Source organism: Castanea sativa, chromosome 4, assembly GCF_040712315.1.
Source record: "Castanea sativa cultivar Marrone di Chiusa Pesio chromosome 4, ASM4071231v1".
Taxonomy (NCBI): Eukaryota; Viridiplantae; Streptophyta; class Magnoliopsida; order Fagales; family Fagaceae; genus Castanea; species Castanea sativa.
Window position 1 is genome coordinate 2,386,544 of NC_134016.1, and position 25,103 is coordinate 2,411,646.

Sequence of the window (25,103 nt, forward strand, 5' to 3'; positions counted from 1 at the left end):
GGGTCTGATCAATAATACAAATCCTCGATCTCACTTTCGTGTTTTACTTTATGCTTCATTAATTGTGGAAAATAAACCACCTTAAGGTTGTTGATCTTGGGATAATATATGGCATTTATGAACTATGTAATATGAAGAAGTAGTATGTGGGCAACTGATAAATTTCATTTTAGTGCCTAAAAACTTGATAAATATTTGTTATTGATTAAATTGTAAGTATATACAAGTTAATTAAGATCAAAACACCTCCTTCAAATTGTATGAAAGAATATGTAAAATAAGTGCTAACAAAAATTTACATGAAATTATCATGATATAAGTTAAATATAAGCAACAATTAAAAGAGACTTAAAATAAAAAATACAACCTAAAAATATTAAAATACTATACCTAAACATATGATGTACAAATCTTAGTGTACGTAAACTGCATGTGTACATAGTGTGTGTTACATACTAGTAGTCAATGACGTGAACATGAGATCATTGCTTACATAAATGAACGGGGGAGGTTGTATTTGCTATTTATTCATAAACTTGGGGAGGATTGAAGTTGTTTAAAATAAATAGTAATAAGAAGAAGTGTATTGGGAGAAATACTGGTCGGAGGCATAGATTAGAGACAGAAAGATATGCTTTTGTCATTCTAGGAGCCAAAATGGTGACCCCTTCATCTTTTGTCTTCTTCTACGACAACAAAGAGAGGTTCTTTCTATTAAAAAAGTATGACTTTTCACAAAATGCATTAAAAAAATTAGTACTTTCATATGAATAATTGTAGTAGTTATGTCGAAGTTATAATTATAAACTACAAAGTGTGGAATGGATAATATTTAATATGAATTTATGTACTCATTGTTCATCGTCTTTGCTTGATTTTAAAAAGCGACAGTTTTAGGATAAATTCACGCACAGTTTTATATAATTATTTTTAATGTTTCGACAACATTTCGGAAGAGATGAATATTTGATCTTTAAAAGCACATATACTTATGCTTTAAAAAGAAAGACTAAATTTCAATTTACACCCATAAATTTTGGTGTAATTTTGATTTATAGCTTAAAATTTTAAAATTTGAATTCGTACCATTAACATTACATATTGTTTAGATTTAAGCTCTTTCATCTATACACCAAAAATAATGAGTTGTCCATTAACTATCACCTCAACTAAAAATGACATAATTTTATGGATTCAAATTCTTTAGAAAAAATTCTAAAATTTTAGTAGCAAAATTAAAACTAGCCCAAATTTTAAGGATGTAAATTACAATTTGGTCAAAATAATATTTGACATGTGTTTAAAAAAAAGGCATAGTGTTGAATAAAGAAAATGAGTCAAGTTTAACACTACTATAAAATCCTACCCATTTAAAGGAAAAATATGGTGGTTGAAATATAATGAAGAGTTACTGCTTACAATAACTCTAGGAGTTTACAAGTTTTTCCACAAACTCCACTATGTTTGAGGAGTTTACCATAAACAAGTTTTAAGTCTTAGCTTGATTAGATCTAGGGTTTACCATAAACAAGTTTCACACGAATCACTTTTAAGTTTTAAGTCTTACGTTCCTAATATTTTAAAATTTCAAGGTGAACAATAAGTGTCATGCAATTCACTTAGAGTCTTAACTACTGGCGGAGCTAGAGGGGGGGGGGGGGGGCGAGGGGGGGCACCTGCCCCCCTTGACTCCTAATTTTTTTTTTTTTTTTTTTTTTTTTTTTATTTGTAGTCACATGGAGGGGGGGAAAAAAGGACTTCTACTTGTTGAAACTTGAAAGTGACTAAACCACCTATTTCACTATTTTTTTATTTTTCATTTTATATCATTATTTACACAATTTTACTATTTATGATACTTTTCACAGCATTTTATCTTTGAATGATGCTAGAGATATTACAAATTTTACTATTTATGTCTTACAAATTGGCATGTTATCAATCACAAAAAATAATTTCAAACATTAATTCATTATATTTTTTAAGTAACACTAATCATATTTTTACTCCATCAGTTTGTAAATTTTTTAGTAGCTATGAATTAGTTGTTTTTGTTTATTTATTTTAATAATATGAAATATATTCATATTTTCTTACAATCGTTTATTTATTTTGTTATTATTGTTGATTAATGTTTTTTAGATAAATTTCACTTTTAATATCGTCTTTTAATTTTGCCCCCTCTAGACTAAAATCTTAGCTCCGCCACTGGTCTTAACTACATATCTATTATACCGAAACGGATTAGAGTCAATTGAATCTCCTTATAAGCATTTATATATATAATCCACATTTATATCATAAACATTCAATGTAAGACTCATGGTACGCAAGAATCTACAAACAAATTCAAATAATCGGAAAATTTCCAAAAGTCCAAACTAAAACTTAAGGAGCAAGGTTTTATGAAACTTAAAAATTGCATCTATTGTTAAGCCCTTTTTCTTTTTAAAATTCAACTTATTTTAAAGGTGCAACTTTATTTTTACCTAATTTTTTTCAAATAAAATAAATCAATAATTATTAGTTCATTCAAACCCGCACTTTATGCAATTTCAATCTTCATTTGCTCCCCCTAGCTAGCTTTGTGTTTAGCAGAACCGTATAGTGTGTTTTTGTAATGATAAACACTCAAGCCAAACATTGGGGGCAGCTGGCAACCTACTAAAAAAGAGTTTTAGGAAACTTTTAGGAAACAACTATAAGCCTAAAGTTGAATTTGAAACTTTTAGGAAAATGCTCTAAAATTCACTACTCATGCATTTTAAATTTTAATAATAAAAAAAAAAGCAATATTCATTTTAATTTGTTAAATACTCAATGCACAAGAACTTTTCAGTTCGCAAAAGCTTTATGACAAAACATTAAATAGACACTAAGTGAAGGAAGTCAACAACAAATAAAAAAGGAATCTAAACAAAGAGAAAAAGAAAGTCTGGTTCAAAGAATTTGAGGGCACATTAAATTGTTGTGCAAAGGTAAGTCAACAACACATGATTGAAAACACAGTTTTTTTTTTTACTTTTTCTTGATGAAAATGATTAAAGCAAAGTTGAAATAACATGATAAGCCTAATTGTTGTCGACAAATTGCTTGCCTTCTGGCTTAGGTCCTTATTTTATTTCCTATTTTCGGTAAATGCATTCATGCAAACAGCATGGATTAATGGGAACAGTTTAGAAGCTGTTTGGATTGTGTTTGTGAAAGTTGTTGTGTGATTATGTGTGATGATTGAATGATGGGTGGAAGCATGAAAGAGAAAGCATATACAAAGATTTATGTAGTTCAGCCTAACGGCCTATATCCATATATAATGGAAAAGTCCTTGACAGTTATATATATTATATTAAACACTTGTGTTACAATAAACTCAACGTAGAGTTTTTATGCTAGAGATTACTTGACTAACCTTAAGCTAACCATAGAGTAACTTCAGATTAATATGTTTGTTCTACAAGCATATGGACCTACAATTAATTTGGGCCACTTGAGCCATAATATATCTAATAGTGCTTTTTAAATTTCTTTATAAACCAAAAAAGGTTATGCCAATATATAATTATATATAATATGGATATATATAGTAGACTTAATCCTAGACTTAATCCTAGACTAGAAGGATTGGGCTTGGGCATATTATATTGAGCTAATATATCTCTAACAAGTAAAAACTTGTTCTGAATGGATTTTCAAAACAAGGGTTTGTTTAGTAAGAATATTAATAATTTGAGTCGGCTTGCAAGAAGGAGCTTTGCAACCGTTCACAAAAAACACGGGCTATACCCGCATTTTTTTTTTCCCTAATCTGTTAACAAAGGAGCTCTGTGGCTTGTAACTTGTAAGGGTATCATCTAAAGAGATAGAGAAGAAGACGATATACACGGGGAAAAAATTCAAATGGGTGATTACTAAGAACTGAGAAGAATTGAAGCCATGGTGGCATTTTCTTACTAAATTTCCACCATGTTTTAGTGAACAACACGAAGCTGAAAATGAAAACATCTAAAGATGTTCAATTTTCACATTTGCATAATATTTTTGGCACATGATAGTTAATTAAGATGGATTTTTAAAAATAGTCATCCAACCTATATTTTTGGTCTCACATGATTTTGTTTTTAAGTGTTAAAAATACATTTTGAGAACGTCAATCAAGCAAGCCCAGATTAGACAAGATAAAGATGATACACCACACCTTAATTAGGTCGTCACCTGTACTTATAATTGGCTATAGTTAGTGATCTAATCTGCGTCCACATAACGACAGATTATAGTAAAATTACAGTCATTAATTCTTGATAATTAATCGAATGAATAGTTACAGATTACATTAATATCATGAGTATACACCAAGAATTTTGTAGTTCAATTGGTAGCTAGTTACTAGTGTTTTTAGAAAAGGTGTCCAGAATTCTAATCTCTCTTCCCTCATTATAACTATCAAGTTATCAAACAAAATATCAAGACTGTAGAATTTTTGCTATAAATAAATATTTTATCGGAGGCCCTGTTTTGATAGTAATATAAACTTTCAAAATTACTACTTTTTGAACTCAATATAACTTCATCTTAATATTTATCATTATACAAGGAAATAGTCTCAATTTAAAACAATTATTTAGGGTTCTCAGTATCAAACATTAATGAAAAAATAAATTAAACACACAAACAAAGAGTTTAATTTATTCATTACACAATAAGGATAAATAATTATAAAAAAGACGGAATGATTTGTATCAACCGAAATAATTGACACACCGTAAAAATTGAAATAGTTCAGAATAGCCTGGTTTTTAGGTGGTTGTTACATACATAATGTGTGTTACATACTAGTAGTCAATGACGTGAACATGAGATCATTGCTTACATAAATGAATGGGGGAGGTTGTATTTACAATTTATTCATAAACTTGGGGAGGGTTGAGGTTGTTTAAAATAAATAATAATTAGAAGAGGTGTATAGGAAGAAATACTGGTCGGAGGCATAGATTAGAGACAGAAACGTATGTTTTTGTCATTCTAGGAGGCAAAATGGTGACCCCTTCATCTATTGTCTTTCTCTACGACAACAAAGCGAGGTTCTTTCTATTAAAAAAGTATGACTTTTCACAAAATACATTAAAAAATTAATACTTTCATATCAGTAATTCTAGTAGTTATGTCGAAGTTATAAACTATAAAGTGTGGAATGGATAATATTTAATACGGATTTATGTACTCATTGTTCATCATCTTTATTTGATTTTTAAAAGAGACAGTTTTAGGATAAATTCATGCACAGTTTTATTTAATTATTTTTAATGTTTCGACAAGAGTTCGGAAGAGATGAATATTTGATCTTTAAGAGCACATATGCTTATGCTTAAAAAAGAAAGACTAAATTTCAATTTACACCCATAAATTTTGGTGTAATTTTGATTTTATCGCTTAAAATTTTAAAATTTGAATCCGTACCATTAACATTACATATTGTTTAGATTTAAGCTCTTTTGTCTATACACCAAAAATAATGAGTTGTCCGTTAACTATCACCTCAACTAAAACTGACATAATGGATTCAAATTCTTTAAAAAAAAATTCTAAAATTTTAGTAGCTAAATCAAAACTAGCCCAAACTTTAAGGATATAAATAACAATTTAGTCAAAATAATATTTGACATGTGTTTAAAAAAAGGACATAGTGTTGAATGAAGAAAATGAATCAAGTTTAACACTACTACAAAATCCTACCCATTTAAAGGATAAGTATTTATATGAAATATAATGAAGAGTTACTGCTTACAATAACTTTAGGAGTTTACAAGTTTTTCCACAAACTCCACTATGTTTTTATCAGAACTTCCACCTTCGTCCAGTATCTCTTATTCAGTTCTTTCCAACTCACTGAATTCCTTTCATCTCTTTCCCTCTCTCCCCTTCTATTACTTCCCTTATACATAGCTCTATTTGTTCTTTGGTAGCAATGCCTCTTTCATCCAATTTAATCTTTACTCCTACCTTCCACACATCCACAATCAACTTTGCATTAGTTGTTTGATCTGTCCATTATGGCATTGCAACCATTGGCACCCCCAAACTCAATGCCTCGAGTGTCGAGTTTCATCCACAATGAGTTATAAAGCACCCAATTGTCTTGTGAGCCAATACGAATTCAAGTTGAGGGCACCAACTTACAACTAGCCCATTCTTGTCCGTTTCCTTTAGAAAATTACCAGGAAGCTTTTTCTGTTCTTTTTCTCTAACAACCCACACAAAGTAGCAATTGATATTCTTTAGACCCCATGTTAGCTCCTCCATTTGCTCTTCTCCAAGGGATGCCATGCTTCCAAATGAAGTATAAACGACAGAACCAGTTTCCTTTGTGTTTAGCCACTTCATGCAAGCATCCACATCAAGCTTGAATAGGTGAAGACCATACTCTTTGTCATCGTCCAACCCTTTGTCCAAGTACACCGATGGAATAACTGGTCCAATTGTTTTAATAGGCCATTGCTGACTTGCCATCCAATTCATCACCTAATGGAATTTTGAAACATATGTAACAAAATCAAAATAACAAATAATGTTCATTGATTAACAACGAAGATATACAAAGAGGATATCAAAAATAGGATGAAATCTAAAATTATTTAAAAAAAATATAGGAAACATTTAGGGATGTGTTGTGTAATCATATTAGCAAGCAAAGCTACAAAAGTGAAATGCTTTTCTTATAAACGATTCATATTCATAGTTTCATACTTAATGAGTTGGAGGCTTTGTAGTCAGTAGGTACATAACACATGGCCTTATCCAATGTACCTTAATAAAGTAAGTAGTACTCAATATACATAATTTGACAAGATGCTAATATTTATATATTAGAGTATAAGATAAAATAAGCGGATCTTAAACAGACCCTCAATGTGTATTTAATTATCACATAGAATTCTTTTTACATACACTAGGGCTTTGCATTAAGGGCCTAGCAACTAGGACTGAGCAAAGGACCCGACCCACCCGACCAACCCGAAAGGTCTTGGGCAGGTTTGTGAATATTCGGGTCGAGTTTCGGGTTATTTCCGGGTTTCGGTCGGTGTCGGGTCGGCTTCAGGTCCTATAAATACACTACTTTAACCCAATTTGTTTTTTTGTAAAAAGCCCTACTGTTTGTTCTCTCTTCGCCTCCCTTAGCTCTCCGCCTCCCTCATCCTCAGCGCCTCAGTTATCTCTGTGTAAGTCATCCTTCATTCCTTCTCGTTTTTTGTTTGGTTTTAGATTTTGGATAGTGTTGTTGTATTTGTGTGTGTGTGTGTGATATGTTCACTCGCACTTTGTAACATGGGTTTCCTTTTGATTTTTTGTATGTTGAATGTGTTTTTGTGAATTATTTTGTGGGTGTTTAGTATTTTTGTGAATTTTTTTGTGGGTCTTTTTGTATTTTGTTATTTTTAAGATTTTTTTTTTTGTGGGTACCAAGTTTCAATTTTTTTTTTCATATGTTCTATCTGGGTTTACTCTCTCTTCACTCATTATACATAGTATTGGATTTGGATCCTTTAATTTTGCCGACTATCCACACTTATCCATTTCAATAAATGGTCATTTGGGTTTTTTTCTTTTAAGAAAAAAACACCCTCCTGACCACCATAACAGCTCTATTTTGGTTAGCATTAGTGTTGTAAAAATTGCCATTTTTTCATGCGGGTTCACTTGTCAGTTATTGTTTGGCAAATAGTCTTACATTTTACATTAAGATTAAGTTTTTATTTGTTTTTCCAATTTTATTAGGCTTTATTGATTAAATGGATTTTTTATAATTCACCTGTAGTTGTAGTTTGCTTTATGTTTTGTTAGTTTAGTGTGTTATAATCATGTTTCTTTTATTGTATTTATAAGCTATTGGTTGCTATATGTGAAATCTTCAAAAGTATATACTCTAATAGATGTCAATTCCTAAATTATAAATTATAAATTATAAATTATGCAATCATACAAAGATCTTAAAATAGATTGCTTAAGAATCTGATTTAGGGTAGTTGAATGCATGCTCATTTGGGAGTAGTTGCTTTTACAAGGTAACGTGAATGTTAATAAGATAAATAGTTATTGCGATTTTCATTTTTCAAAGGTTTCTGGTTTAACTAATCTTTAGTGCAACGGTTTTACTTGTATGCTATACATATAATCAAATTTGATTCTCTTTAGTGTAATGGTTATTGTAAGCATCCTTTACTACCTGGAAATTTATTATTCTGTGTTAGTAAAGATTTATGTCTCATTGATTCTTGATCTTCTGGGATTTTGTAGTGAAGATGTGGTGGTTTTCTATAATTGTTGTAGTTTGCATTTTGTTAGTTGATGACTTGTTTCTTATTTGTGTTTTTCTTTTAATTATCTTTTGAGTAGTTGAATGCATGCTTTGTTGCTTTATTGAGATAAGTATTTGTTTCACAAAGTTCTATGGTTTTTTTTCTTTGGTTGTAATAGTTGCTACTGCTCTAATAGAACTATAAACAAATGATTACGCTTTCATACATATATAACTCTATGTTTTTCTTTTGTGAATGCATTGTTTAATGATTGATTTGTTTTGTGTGGTACTAGGTCATGGATTCAATGGAGCCTACACAACCTGATACTGCCACTGCAAGACCAACTATGAGACCTCCTCGTCCACCGCAGGTGATATCTTCTAATCTTAATAAGAGAAAATCATCATCAATGGCTTGGGACCACTTTGAGAAGTTTATAGATGAGGAAGGTAGAACTAAGGCAAGATGTATATATTGTAGCAAGGAGTACATGGCTGATAGCAAAATTTATGGGACATCTAATTTGAAAAACCATACATCCATTATTTAATAATTGATTTGTTTTGTGTGGTACTAAGTCATGGGTTCAATGGAGCCTAGACAACCTGATGTTGCCACTGCAAGACCAACTATGAGACCTCCTCATCCACCGCATGTGATATTTTTCTAATCCTAATAAGAGAAAATCATCATCAACAGCTTGGGACCACTTTGAAAAGTTTATAGATGAGGAAGGTAGAACTAAGGCAAGATGTATATATTGTAGCAAGATATACATGGCTGATAGCAAAATTTATGGGACATCTAATTTAAAAAACCATACACCTATTGTTTAATGATTGATTTGTTTTGTGTGGTACTAGGTCATGGATTCAATGGAGCCTACACAACCTGATGCTGCCACTACAAGACCAACTATGAGACCTCCTCATCCACCGCATGTGATATCTTCTAATCCTAATAAGAGAAAATCATCATCAACAGCTTGGGACCACTTTGAAAAGTTTATAGATGAGGAAGGCAAAACTAAGGCAAGATGTATATATTGTAGCAAGGAGTACATGGCTGATAGCAAAATTTATGGGACATCTAATTTAAAAAACCATACACCCATTTGTCCTGAATATCTTTTTAATGAATTGCATGATGGACAAGACCCATTGTCCAAGGATGTAGAGGAGGGAAATCTAGTGCCTAAGACTTTTACAAATGTTTTAGGTAGAAAAGTTCTTGCTGAGATGATCATATTGGATGAGCTTCCATTTTGGTTTGTAGAGAATCAAGGATTTAGAAGGTTTTGTAATGTCTTCCAACCTAATTTTAATATCCTATCTCGCTTCACGGTAGTTAAAGATGTGAGTCGGATTTATTTTGAAGAGAATGACAAGTTGAGAAATGCCTTGAGAGGCCGTAGGCTTTGCCTTACCACTAACACATGGACTTTAATACAAAATTTTAATTACATGTGTCTTACTTGTCATTTTATAGATGATGATTGGAAGCTACATAAAATAATTTTGAATTTTTGTATTGTTGATAACCATAAAGGGAAAACCATTGGCAAAATGGTTGAATCTTGTTTAGAAGAGTGGAATATTGAGGGGATTTTTACCTTGACGGTGGATAATGCTTCATCAAATGACATAGCTATTAGTTACTTGAAAGAAGCTACTAATATATGGAAAGGTACTGTTTTGGAGAATGAATTTGTTCACGTGAGGTGTTGTGCTCACATCCTGAATCTTATTATGACCAATGGCTTAAATCATCATAATAAGCCCATTGATAGGGTGCGTCATGCAGTTAGATATGTGAAAACTTCTCCAAATAGGTTACAAACCTTCAAGAAGCATGTGGAGAAAGAGAAAATAGAGTCAAAGGCTATTCTATGTTTGGATGTGGCCACTAGATAGAACTCTACCTATAAAATGTTGGAAAATGCTAAAAAGTTTGAACATGCATTCAAGCGGATGGAGTATGAAGATCTTGATTATATTCTACACTTTCGGGATGGGGACTATGATAGGAGACTTCCAAATGAGGATGATTGGGAGAATTGTAGAAAATTTGCTAAGTTTTTGAAACTTTTTTATAATGCCACAAAGAGGTTTTCAGACATCAAATGCTTTTTTTTGATGAGATATATATGATTAAAAGAAAAATAGATCTATTTTCTAGGAGTGAGGACCATTTTTTGTACTCAATGGCAAAAATAATGAAAGAGAAGTTTGACAAATATTGAGGGAGTAGCGAGGATTCATCAAAGAAGGGAAATTTGCTTTTGTATGTTGCTATGGTGCTTGATCCTCGAAAGAAGTTGAATTATTTGAATTATTGCTTATCAAATTTGTATGAGGAGAATGTTGCTAAGGATATCACGGACCTTGTGAAAGGTGTATTGGAACGCTTGTATGAGCATTATAATTCTTCTCATTCATCATATGTGTTTTTACAAAGTGCGAGTGAGATATCAAGGATGAAAGGTGTTGATGTTGATGATGATGATGATGATGATGATCCAGACAGATTTATTGCCTCTCAATGCAAGACTTTTAGACAAGGAAAACAACCTGTTGAATGTGTAGATGAGGTTGCAAAATACTTGATGGAGAATAATGAAGGGGAAAATGACAAAACCTTTAATATACTAGCTTGGTGGAAATATAATACTAATAAGTATAGTATACTATCTCGACTGGCACGAGATGTGTTGGCTGTACCTATTTCTATTGTGGCTTCTGAGTCAGCATTTAGTATGTGAGGACATATACTAGACCCATTCCGTAGTTCACTTGCCCCTGAGATGGTACAATCTCTCATATGTACTCAAAATTAGCTTCAATCTTCAATGTAAATTTCGCTTTGACAAGCCATGGATGATGTTGAGCTATTTGAAGATTATGAAAAATGTAATGTTCTTAAAATTTATTAACTTGTGCTTTAATTGAAATTTAATATATCTTTTGTATTTAATATATCTTGTTAGTGTATTAAATGGAATTTAATATATATATATATTGTTGTTCTAAATGTTTTGAAGGTTTTTTGGAAGCGAAGTGAGCTTCATCTTCAACAGCATCACCTTCACCATCAAGCACTGTTACAAATCTTGACTGATCTGCCTCTATACATTGGTAAGTTTTGCTTCTGCCTAAATCTTGTGAATCCTTTGGTAGTTTGGCCTTGTGAATCCTGATTTTAGACTTGTGAATCCTTTGGTTGGACATTTTTGTTATTGCTAGTAGCTAATTACCTCCTGGCCATATTAATGAACTGAGGATCATTCAGAGAAATATGGGTATATCATCATGTTCAATATAACCATTCTTGACCTCTTTAATAAATTCTTCAATTTCAACCAGTGTAGAAGATGTTGTACTTAACCCCCTTCCTCCAAAATAACAATAATAGAAGGATATTAAGATTTTCATTCTTAATGGATTTCATTTTGGTCATAAAACATGATAGGAATTTGAGTCATTGCTATTGACTAGATTCTATCCTATAACTTCCTTTTGGATCTTTCTAAATAAAAGATTTTGAAGGATTTCGATTAAGTAAGGCCCCCCTATCTCTAGGTTTTCTTGTTGATCTATAATTTGGTTTGATATAATCATCTTTTCCGGTAAAAAATTTGACAATGTTGAAAGAAATATTAACACCTTTTCCTCTTTTCTAGTCAACAAATTCATCTGCTAGATTACCAACCCAAATGAAGCTTGGACTACTTTCACCAGTTTATTTAAGGAGATTATTTGAACGCATGGGGGCGACCTACATTAAATTAGGTCAGGTAAGTCCTGATTGTTGCTTGTAAGGACTTCGTCCCCTCCTAAGAGAGGGGGTCATTGAGTTATATGAAAGTAAAGTGTACACTTTTTTTTTTTCTTTTTTTACTGAAGTGCATATTTTAGTTATGACCAAAAAATGCTGCTTAACTTGAATGGCCACTTAATAAGCACATTCTTATATAAATTTATTTTTGATTCTCTTTCTTAATAATTTGGGACTTATTCTAGCTGTAGTTTATTGAAAGGAACTGATTACCTCAATAAACTATTACATTATATGTAAACCATTATTTGGACATCATGATAATGATATACCACCATTGGTAGACATTGTGTTATGACACTCACTTCTATTGCTTGTCTAGAGTACATCTTAAAAGTAGTCAGAAGCATCTTTTTTAGCTTGCAACGAAGCCTAATTTTCAGACTTGGTGTTATGTGACTAATCCATTAGTTTGTTATACTAAATTCCAGGTACTTGTTGATAGCATCAATGCAAAACAGAGTAGGCGAAAAAGAGACAACTTTAATGCTGGTGGCTCGTATAGGCCAATGACTACTAATTGCTTTTGAGATTTGAAAATTATCCTCCAAGTTCTTGGTTTAATTATCTTTTCTAAAGATTAGCGAATTTTTTGATGCACAGAGCCCCGCTTCATGAATTTGTAGTAATCATTTCGCTTTCGCAAATCTGTTGTGATTGTGCTGAGCAAGAATATTAGCTCAAATATGTAGTCTATTTGCTTTGGCACTTAAGGGATTAAGATTTTATGTTGCTCTTGGTTTTAGAACTGGGTTCCTTCACTTGTTGATTAGAATTTCAAGTCATACTCACACATGTGGGGTTCAGTAGTTCCATTGTGAAGATGTATAGCTCTTCATCCGAGAAATTAAATAATAATAATAAAAAGTCTAGAAAAGCTCCAACTTGCTAACAACATAATGTAAGCACAAATACAAGCATAACAACAAAACACACACGTCCACCTAAACAAAAGCAAGCAAGCAGCAGCAACATAAATAAATAAATAAAAAGGGGTCCAACCTAAGACCCGACCCGAAACCCGGAAACCCGACCCAAATATAAACCCGATTTTTCGGGTCGGTTTGGGTTTCAAATAGCCAAAATCGATTTCTATTGGGTCGGGTTTCGGGTCACAGTAAACCCAACCCGACCCGACCCAATATCACTCCTACTAGCAACCCCTAAATTCTCAGTACAATCAAGTCCAATTAGGCCCAAGACATCTCCAAGTATATAATTGAAGCCCATCAATACAATGCAAGACATCTTTTATAAATAAATAAATATATATATATATATATATATATATATATATATATATATATATATATATATATATGAATTTCTTACCCTACCCCATCTTTCAAATTCTCAAAGGTGTTATTAAAGATTCAATTTGTTTCGTGTATATTGTTGAGAATTGATTCAATGAGATGTTAAATAAACCTGGGTACAATCTCGAATCAGACAGGAAAGAAGGTTGGTCGACCTTGGTTCCTAGTGAAGACATCGAGGGCAGTGATACTCATACTATAGGCACTTCAAAGGGCAACTGTATTGCTCTTCGTTGGGCATCATAATAGATGGTATATATTAGACTATTAGTTACACCTGAGTGAGAAGAAATGGGAGCTCCATTTTAACTATTATTCTAATAATGAAGGGTAATTGAAATATTAGGATTGAACTTTCCCTCTCTAATTTGGGTGTTCGTATCTTTGGATCATGAACTAGAAATCAAATTTTATAATTCGTGGTGAAAGTTCAATATTTTCATTACTTGTAGCCTCTGCATTTCAAAAAAAAAAAAAAACTAATAGTAACAAATCGCATGCAGATAACCTTAAAAGCAGGAGTGAAAGGATAGTCCCATTTTGTTAGGTAGCCTTGTTTAATTGTCTTCACCAAGTTTGGCTTTTGAAATTTCCGGCAATCAGTGCCTCTTATAATAAATTAATAATTTGCTGATGCAAGAAAATAGTACAACTAAACATAGTGTTGCTACAGACACATATAGATTTACAAAATTTTTCACACCCACTCACATATTCAGTTCACTTGGGTTCCACCATAAACACAAATGCAAACCAATTCAGTGAAAATGTCTGAAATTTCCTGTGTCTTCAAACTTACTGTATTAAGAATGCTATGGGTCAGTTTGGAAGAAATTCAGACCTAATCAGATCTTTATATATATAATAGGTTTGAACCCCAAAAAAAAAAAGAATTTAAATGTCAAGAGATTGAAAATTTTAAACCCAATATGATTTTGAATGTTTTCGAGTTTATACAATTTGGTATTCAAACATAACTAGCATATGGATTTGAATCATTAAAATATTATCACTATTAATTTTATTTATTAATATATATATATAAGAGAAATTATATACTAAAAGTGATATAAGCGGTAAGTTTATTTAAAAGTAAAAAGTACTCTATTCACAACTTCATACCTTATGTTCATAAAAAAAATAAATAAATAAATAAATAACTTCATACCTCACTAAGTTATGAAATATTTTGTTGGGTAAAATATCATTTTAGTTCTTAAACTTTCACAAAATCTCATTTTTCGTCTCTAAACTTCCAAAAGGTCTTACTCCAACCCTAAACTTTGCAAAATGTTTTACTTTTTGTCTTTCTATTTATGTCTGTTAATTTATGTCCTATGTGGCTAATGAGATACTGACATAGTATTTAACTTTTTTTTTTTTTTTGAGGGTCGACATGGTATTTAACTTGGACCAAACCATTTAATTTAGGCGTAAATGCACTTTTAGTCCTTACATTTTGGCATTTTTTCATTTTAGTCCATATATTTTAATTTTATTACTTTTAGTCCCTAATTCAATTAACGCATTTTATTTTGGTCCTTTCTGTTAGCCCACCAACGAAATTGCTTAGGTGGCAAACTGATGCTGATGTGGCCAATTAAAAAAAAATTTTAATTAGCATTTTAAAAAATGCCACGTCAGCTTCTAAATACAAAAAAGAATTATTAATTAATTTTAATGAAATTAAAAAAGAAAAAAAAAACAATAAACACAAAGAACAAACATAAACTCTTTAGACCCAAACACCATCCTCCTCCCAACATCAACATCATAGTGGTTCATTTTCTATGGTTGTTTCGGCAGATCCTGTGGTTGGTTTTTTTTTTTTTTTTTTTTTTTTTTTTTTTTTTTTTTTTTTGCTGTGACCGGTGCTTAAAGGAAGAGGTGGGTATGGCTGAAGTGGGTTGTGGGTTGTGGGTCGTGGTTCTCTCAAGTCTGGTGTTGCTGAGTTTTGTTGGTTGTCGGCGAGGTCACGGCGAGGTGGATTCCAATGGGTTTCGCTATGGATCTCACCACCGCTGCCTTACAAGTTGCCGATCTCACCACTGCTGACCTTACATGTCACCAACTCGCCACTAGTCTCGCCCTTCACCGATCTGAGTTTCTAGGTGGGTTGATTTTGTGGGTTTATGGTGTGGGTCTTTGACGAGGTCACGACAAGGTGGAATGTGATGAATCGTCGACGAGGCGATTGGTCTCCGGGGTGAGCTTGGATTTGCAAACGGGGCACATGACTCAAGACCTCAACCAGGTGTCGATGCAAACAAGGTGGAACATGTGGTTGCACGTGAGCAACAAACGGCGCACTCGAGGGCGCTTTTGCCGATTTTGAGACCCTTAAGGAAGAGGAATCGATTTGGACAATTGTCGCGGCGGCTATGCACTCTCGAGTGCACTTGCGGAGGTAGATCGAGAAGAAGCCCAAGAAAGAGAAGCAAATGAGTATAACAGTGATAATCGTCGTCTACGGCTTGATCTCCCAATCCAAATCAAACAAGCTATCGTGTGTGTTTGTAGTGAAAATCCGGTGTTCACTTTAAAACTAAAAAAAGAAAAAACTTTGTTTGGCTTTTATTTGGATTTCAAATAAAGGAAAATGTTGTTGCTGGGTTTGCTTTTTGATTTTGGGTATGAAGTCGTTGCTGGGTATGATGTCTTTGATTTTCAATCTGGGTTTGATGTCATGTCGTTGCTGGGTTTATTTTATTTAATTTTTTTTTATTGGAAGCTGGGTTTATTTCTTAATTTAAGAAGAACATTGAAGAACAAGTTCTTATGTTCTTATGTTCTTAGATTTGTAATTTTTTTTCAATTTTTTTATTTAATTAAAATTACTTTAGATGTTAACGTAGCAATTTTTTAACGCCAAAGTAGATTTTTTTTAATTATTATTTTAATACCACGTCAGCATTTTCTGTTAGTTGGGTGACAGTAAGGACTTAAATGTCATGCGTTAATTGGTTTAGGGACTAAAAGTAGTAAAATGAAAATGTAATGACTAAAATGAAAAAAAAAATTAAAATGTAGGCACTAAAAGTGCATTTACACCTTTAATTTAACAAAATAATGTACACATGGCACATAATCATTGGCACTTATGAAAAAAATATTTTAGGGAGACAAACATTAATATACCCCTCAATCTCACTATAGCAGAAATCAATATCCCCAATGTGAAACCCCAATGCATGCCAAGTCTAACTGTGCTTTCCTCATTGATGCCACCACCAAGGGTGGCTGACACCCCTCTCTCTCTCTCTCTCTCTCTCTCTCTCTCTCTCTCTCTCTCTCTCTCTCATATTTCGACTCTTTAATCTCTCTAGAAGTTTATGGGTTTCTCACATTGTTGGTTGTTGCTATTGAATTCAAAGATATATGAGCTATGGCATTTTGAATGATCAGATTCAATGCTTCTCAAAATTATAGGCTTTGCTTTGAACCCACTTTGTTTTTCTTTGCTAAATGTTTGGTCTTTGTTGTACACTCGTTTAAATGAATTCTTTTTACTTTGAACAAAGCTGCTCTAGAATTATTAAAGTTGGCAAAGAATAGAGAGATGTTGAATGATCTGCAAATTCTCCTCTTTTGGGTGGAGATTCACAGTTTGGGTCGCCGGTCACCGATTGACGGTGGGGATTTCACAGTTGAACTTGGCATTGGGGTTTCAACTTTCATGTTGGAGGTTTTGATTTTTGCCTAGACAATGGGTTTCTATGTGAGGGGTATACCTGTCTGATTGAAATATCGATATCTATTCCATATGTGCCAATAATTGTGTGTCACCTATTCATAAATTTTTAAGTTAATTGATTCTATGTTAGCACTCTGTTATTCACGTAAGACATAAACTAACGAATATAGACAGAAAGACAAAAAGTAAAATGTTTTGCAAAGTTTCGGGATAAAAACGAACTTTTGTGAAAGTTTAGGAATCAAAATGATATTTTATCCTATTTTATTTCTATAGCAGTAGTAGTATAGCAGCAATTATAATCTAATCTAAGAGAGAGAGAGAGAGAATTATAAAAATGAAGATATTAAATGGAACAAGACCATTATGAAAACTAAATAAAATATAAAACGTCAAAATGAATATTTAGAAATATAAATAGCCAAAATAAATTGAAAATAAAAAATTCAAACTTTAAGGTTCATTCTAACGAATACACTTATATCAAGTAAATAAAATAAATAACGTTCATTGTTGTTGTTTTGACCATATCACTTGATACAAGTGTCTTAACCTTTGGGATCATGTGCCATTCACTGGCATCACATGAATATTTATGGAATATACTGTTGTTGTAGGGAAATTTTTCTTTGACTTAGTTTAGGGTTTGTATTTTTTGTTGTACAAGAAGAATCTATTCATTGTAAAATGAAAATTTTGTATTGCTTGCTAGATAAATAATATTGTACTCCTAGAGAAATCATATGGGTAATGTTTTGACAAAAAGTCAAATTCCTCCAACTTGTTAACGCTTGGTATCACTACAACAAAACCTCCAATATTGATATCGTAAATTTTTTTCTCGACCATTATTTGAACGAAGAGTTGCTGAATTGCTGCTTACATTAACTTCAAGATTGCACAAGTTTTGCCACAAACTCCTCTATATTTTTATCAGAACTTCCACCTTCATCCACCGCCTCTTTAGCCAATTCTTTCCATCTTACTGAATTCATTTTCATCTCTTTCCCTCTTTCTCCTTCTATTACTTCCTTTATACACAGCTCTATTTCTTCTTTGGTAGCTATGCCTCTTTCATCCAATTTAATCCTTACCCCTACCTTCCACGCGTCCACAATGAACTTTGCATTAGTTGGTTGATCCGTCCATACTGGCATTGCAACCATTGGCACTCCCAAGCTCAATGCTTCAAGGGTTGAGTTCCATCCACAATGAGTCATGAAGCACCCAACGGCCTTATGAGCCAATACTTCTAACTGAGGGCACCAACTTACAACTAGTCCCTTCTCTGATGTTTCTTGTAAAAAATTAGGAGGAAGTTTTTTCTGTTCAGTTTCTCTGACAACCCACAAGAAGTAGCAATTGCTATTCTTTAGGCCCCTTGTTAGCTCATCCATCTGCTCTTCTCCCAGGGATGCCAAGCTTCCAAATGATGTATAAACAACTGAGTCAGTTTCCTTTGTGTCTAGCCACTTCATGCAAGCATCCACATCAGGTTTGAATAGGTGAACGCCATATTCTTTGTCATCCTCCAACCGCTTGTCTAAGTAGATTGATGGAATAGCTGGTCCAATTGTTTTAACAGGCCATTGTTGGCTTGTCATCCAATTCACCACCTAATGGAATTTTGAAACATATGCAACAAAATCAGAATAATAAACAATAAACCAATGTTCACTGATTAACAACGGAGCAGAAGATGAAGGGGATATTAAAAATAGGATGAAATATAAATAAAATTATCTCAAATGGAGGAAACGTACAGGGATGTGTTGTGTAAGCATATTAGTAAGCAAAGCTACAAAACTGAAATACTTCTCTTATAAACAAATCTTATAAAATTTTCTACTTCAATGAGTTGTAGGCTCTGTAGTCAGTAAGTAAATAGCACAGAAGTGGCAAATTCTAGCTTTGCCAATAACTCACTAAGTCAAAGTAGAGAAGAATCATAAAATAGCTAGTACACCAAAAGAATACAGGAATATATGTATTTTGACAAGATGCTAATATTTGTCAAAGTGTATTAGATGAAATCCACTATGATAGTGAAGAAAAAAATTGTAGATTCATGTGGCAGTGACAAACAGCTAATTATAATCTACCATTTAGAATAATTGTAACAAAATGCGTGTGAAAGTGTGTAATACTATAATTATTCCAAGCAAATAGGTAATAAGGTTTTTATAATTTTTAGTGCCTTCAAAGTTATCGTATTAGAAATGCAGTGGGTTGGTTTGAAAGAAAGGCCAAACCCAATCTTATAGAATGGATATCAAAATGAGATCGACTTCAAAATTTTAAACTCAATATCAATTTTTGGATGTTTTTGAGTTTATATAATTCGGTATTCAAGCATAGTTTTATATTATTATTATTATTATTATTTAATATCATCATTATTAATTTATTTATTAAAGAAAATAGAAATTGCATACTAAAGTATGTGAGTATCTCTTTCTCTAAATTTATGTATATAAAAAAATCTAATAACACAATTTTTTTTTTTTTACAAGTGTTGACATCACTTATGCAACTTTAATCACAATTTACACTCCGTTTATTTCAATGGAAAACCTTATGTAAAGATAGTTTTCCTTATTTTTTAGTGTTTGGTAGCATAAAAAAAGATGAGTCAAAGGAAAACAATTTTTGGTCAACATAAAAAGTTTGGCTTATTTTTAGAGATTGTTTTCCATTAAATTTTTTTGGAAAACAACTCTATCTCACACCAAGCTAAATAAGGGAAGTTAGAAGGTTGTTTTTCAACTCATTTAAAGTTGCTACCAAACATTAAAAAATGAGATAGTTTTATAGAAAATTCTTTTTAAAAAATAACTCATTTTCTAAAAAACATCATTGTTGAAACAAACAGAGCGTAACCTTAATAAGTTAAGAAAAAATTAGTGTCTTTAGCATTGTATATCAACATTTCCTCTCTCTCTCTCTCTCTCTCTCTCGGTTTATCAAAGGAAGTTACATTGCTAGTAATTTTTAGCCCACTCTTTCATTATTATTTCTTTTCATTCTTTCATATCACCCGCCAATTCTATATTCTAACAGTTAGAAATACTTTTTTGGTTTATATATATATATATATATATATATATATATATATATATATATATAAAGGGATGGGGGGGGGGTTGGAACTGTTTATATGATATCTAAACAATGTGGAGACATGATATATAGGGATTCGGTGCTTTGATTAATTATTTAGCCAAAAAAAAAAAAGTGGTTTGATTAATTTGTAGATCAAATGATAAATATGATTTAATTTATATATATATATATATATATATATATATATATATATATATATATTTATATTTATAGGGTTTGGCCCATTTGGGAAAGCTTTTCCCGATAGTGCACAATAGACTAGTTGTTTCCCACTCACTTACAACCCTATATATCATATCATGTCTCCACATTGTTTAGATATCATATAAACAGTTCCAACCCCCCACCCACACACACACACACAACACAAAGGAAATACGAGAAGAAGAGACAGAATATATAGACTCGTAGTTGTACAAAGATAACAATATAAGTGGCTTTAATTGAACCACTTCTCAAACAAAAATTATCCAAATTTTGAATGTTTAGGAGGAAAAATCAACATTACCTCAAACTTTAAGAATGTAAAATAGTGTAATATATATATATATATATATATATATATATATTTATTTATTTATATAAATAACTTAGTCCTGAATATACATGAATTAAAAGCTTAACCTACCTCATTCTCCAACTCGTCGAAGGTGTTGCAAAAGAGCCAATTTGCTTCAAGGAAATTCGAGAATTGATTCAATACGAGCCTTAGAAAAGATGGGTACAAGTCCTTATCACAAAGAAATGAAGGTAGATCATCGACCCCTAGTGGTGGTATCGAGGGCAATGCTATTGAAGCCCTTTCTGCTAAAGGCATCTGAATTGCTCCACGATTCGCATGGTAATATAAGGCATTAATTACACAAGATTGAGTGAAAAATGGAGCAGCATCAATGCCAAATTGCCTTGCGATTTCTAAAGCCCATGGCATACCTGAGTCATACACCATAAGCTTTGGAGGATATTTGGAGCTATTATGTTTCTCAATAAGCTTTGCTAAGCTTTGTGAAACATGTAGCTTGTAACGTTCAAGAGTTGCATCTATACTCTCCGAATCTACGGCTTCCCCGGATCCATCAGAGATGATCTCAACATTGATAGAATGGATAGGAAAGGCTGGCATGGAATTGCCAATAGCGGTGGTAGTGACAAATGTTACTCTAAGACCCTTTGAGGCTAAGCGCTTTGAGAATTGGAGCATTGGGTTTATGTGACCTTGTACAGCGAAAGTAAATACTAGGATATGAGTTTCTCTCTCCATTTTCTATTCCAATGCGCTATGACTCTTTCTATGGAAGTTCGAGGTTGAATAATTCATGAACTAAAATTACAGGAGATAATGGTGTATATGTATTGATTTAAATTCATCGTGATAAGGATTTTCCACTCCATTAAGTGTCTGAAAAGATAAAGAGGAAATGACAGACAAATGTGGGCTCTTCTCGTATGATGTATCCTTATCTACAGTCAGTGCAACGTAAGTGATCGATAGTGATTTGCATGAGCGAAAACAACAATTCAACGGGGGCTATATAAAGACTATTGTATTGAGTGTATAGACTTCTTGTTGAACCAAACTTTTTGGGTTTTTTTTTTTGTTTTGAAAATGAAATATAAAAAACTTTTATTTAATGGGGTAAAAAAAAATCAAATCTTGTGACTTTAAAATAATAATAAAAAATTTAAAAACTCTTGAAGGGCCAATATGAAAACTAAATAAAATATAAAATGTAAAAATGAAAATTTTGAAACATAAATAGCCAAAAAAAAAAAAAAAAACCTTAGACTTTAAAAGCCAAAAATATACTTTATTTTAACAAATATACTTATGTCAATAAATGTATAAGGCAATGCTGACTGCTATTGTTTTAGCCATATCACTTTTCTTTTTATAGGGGAAAAAAAGTAGTGATATGGCTAAAACAACAACAATCAGCACTGCGTTCTAGATCATATGATACAAGAGTGTCTTAACATTTGATTAATTTATAGATTAAATGATAAATATGATTTAATTTAGTGTAAGAGTACTTATTAATACTTGAACTTTGTTGCGAATAATTTAAACCACCTTCTTTTTTCTATATAAAATTTTAAACTATATTCAACTTGAGCTGTTCAAGCCAATTCATGATAAGTAAACAATAGTTTTTTGAAAATTATTTTTTTCAAATATAATTGGAATGATTTTGATATATTCATAGGGTTTGGTCCGTTTGGTAAAGCTTTTCCCAATATTACACAATTGACTAGTATTTTTTTTTTTATGAACCCAATTGACTAGTAGTTATCACTAAACGATATTGACATAATAGACTAGTTGTTACTCACTCACTCACACACCCCCAACACACACACACACACACACACACACACAAATAAAAAATAAATAAAAAGAAGAATAGATAGATTAAAATAGTAGTTGTAAAAAGATAACAATACAAGTGGTTGTAATTGAACCACTTCTCAAAGGTGTAGCAGAGTGGAAATCATCAGTATCATATTGTTTGGGTCTAAGATTTTGTTTATCGTATACAAGCAAGATTGTGTGGATTCTAAAATAATAATAATAATAATAATAATAATAATAATAATAATAATAATAATAATAAAACAAAAGATAATGTGAAACAACGTTCTATTATGGATTTAGATATTGAATCTTTATGGGGCAAAACAAAAATTACCTCAAACTTTGAATGAAAAAAATAATATAATTTTGAGGTTAGTTGATACCCAGCAATAGGCATCGATCTCATCACAGTGAAATGAAGGGTGGACTAAGTTCAAACAAAATGTATCCCAAAAACTTTAGGAGAAAATCAAAATTACCACAAACTTTAAGAATGTAAAATATTGTAACTTATTATCCCCAATATACATGAATTGGTAGCTTAACCTACCTCATTCTCCAACTCGCTGAAAGTGTTGCACAAGAGCCAATTCGCTTCCTGAAAATTCGAGAATTGATTCAATGCGAGCTTTAGCCAAGCTGGGTAGAAGCCCTTATCACAAAGAAATGAAGGTAGATCATCGAACCCTAGTGATGGTATCGAGGGCAATGATACTGAAGCCCCTTTTTCTATGGGCATTTGAATTGCTCCATGATTTGCATGATAATTGATGGCATTAACCACACAAGACTGAGTGAAAAATGGAACCCCATCAATCCCAATTTTCCTTGCAATTTCTAAAGCCCATGGCAAAATTGAGTCATACACCAAAATCTTTGGAGGATATTTGGAGCTATAATGTTTCTCAATAAGCTTTGCCAAGTTTTGTGAGACATGTAGCTTGTAACGTTCGAGAGCTGCATCTACACTCTCTGCATCTTCGGCTTCCTCAGATCCATCAGAGATGACATCAACATTGATAGAATGGCTAGGAAGGGGTCGCATGGAATTGCCAATAGAGGTGGTAGTGACAAATGTTACTCTAAGACCCTTTGAGGCTAAGCGCTTTGAGAATTGGAGCATTGGGTTTATGTGACCTTGTACAGGGTAAGCAAATAATAGGATATGAGTTTCTCCCTCCATTTTCTTTTCTAATTACGCCCTGTGACTCTCTCTTTGGAAGTTTGAGGTTTAAGAATTCATGAACTAAAATTACAGGAGATAATGGTGTGTGTATATATATATATATATATATTGATTTCAATTCAATATATATATATATATATATATATATATATATATATATATATATGTATATTTATTGATTTCGACATGTAATGATTTTTCACCCCATTAAGTATCTGAAAAGATAAAGACGAAATTAACGACAGACAAATGTGGGCTCCTCTTGTTAGAAATTTTTGTCTTCAATCAGTGCAACATTGTTGAAATGGCTTGAATTTGCATGTCCGTGGATTATTAAATGCTATTTGGTATGAATGGTCAAAGAAAATGGCTAGGAGCCAGACCTACCTGAACTATATTCTTGCATAGCCGAAATCTTTGACTCCATAAGCAATAAATGGATGCATAGAAAGTATGACTTGATTAACAAAATCAAATATATGCAATTTATAGTTACTATATTTTTTAATTATAAAAAAATTTAGTGGTATGATGAGTATTATATAGGTGAAATTATTTTTCATTACACTTCAAGATATATATATATATATATATATATATAAATGCAGTAATCTCAAATTATAATGAAAAAAAAATTATTAATTTTTTTTCAAAAAAAAATATAGAAGAGACTTTTCCAAGGCTAGTATATAATTTTTATTTTAAAATTTTAATTTATAAGTGGATAAAGTAATTTAAAAATCAACAGAAAAATGATCTTATTTTTTAGACAATATTTTTGAGGCATGAGTGGTAATTCAATGTGCCAACTTTGCAAAATTTTCAAAGTCACTAATTGGACGATTCCTTTGCAGTGGATAACTTATGTTAGTGCAACCTAGTTTTTATATATCAAGATTGTGGGGAGTAAAAGGACCCAAGTGGGCATATGGGTCTTTGGGCTGTAACATGGAGGGTCGACCTGCTCCAGGATTAAACTCTATGAGTTGGCCCATACGCCGATGGTCCGAGGATACAGCCGAGGGAGAGTTTCACCTCGGACAGATCCAAGAGAACTCAAGATTTCATTATAGAGGTCAAGGCACAACTCTGGAAAGACTAATGGTTAAAAGGGGACATCCTGAACCTTCTAGATGCACTAGTATTAAAGAAAATATCAAGAGTAAAGGCTGCCACCTCCGCATTAAAGGCTCTGCACCTACCTCCCTGGCCGCATTAATGGAGAAGTGACCTCTGAACAATGGAACTGAAACTTCTGGTCACTATTCAAAGGCACTAAGAAAAGAAATATCTAGGGGGAAGG

The 25,103-nt window shown here is 32.2% G+C and overlaps 1 protein-coding gene and 1 pseudogene across 2 annotated transcripts; both read right to left on the minus strand.

Annotated features, from left to right (window-relative positions):
- Window positions 1-5,789: 5,789 nt before the first annotated feature.
- On the minus strand, window positions 5,790-6,513 carry LOC142631452 (mogroside I-E synthase-like; annotated as a pseudogene).
- Window positions 6,514-17,814: 11,301 nt separating this feature from the next.
- LOC142631034 (mogroside I-E synthase-like) lies at window positions 17,815-23,886 on the minus strand. 2 transcript variants are annotated; one of them, XM_075805090.1, is made up of 2 exons: window positions 23,165-23,886; window positions 17,815-18,754 (listed from the first exon to the last, which is right to left on the minus strand). In XM_075805090.1, the coding sequence occupies exons 1-2, from the start codon at window positions 23,795-23,797 to the stop codon at window positions 18,029-18,031; spliced, it is 1,359 nt and encodes a 452-aa protein (XP_075661205.1). In that variant the 5' UTR covers window positions 23,798-23,886; the 3' UTR covers window positions 17,815-18,028. The 2 variants fall into 2 exon arrangements, with proteins under 2 accessions (XP_075661205.1, XP_075661206.1); XM_075805091.1 differs by lacking the exon at window positions 23,165-23,886 and adding an exon at window positions 20,890-22,037.
- Between the last annotated feature and the right edge of the window lie 1,217 nt (window positions 23,887-25,103).

What these genes read in the sequence shown, in the direction of transcription:
- LOC142631034 (XM_075805090.1), bottom strand. Translation starts at nt 23,797, where the DNA reads ATGGAGGGAGAAACTCATATCCTATTATTTGCTTACCCTGTACAAGGT. An exon ending in TCAGCGAGTTGGAGAATGAG is followed by an intron (nt 18,755 to 23,164) that starts GTAGGTTAAGCT and finishes AAATTCCATTAG; the next exon opens with GTGGTGAATTGGATGACAAG.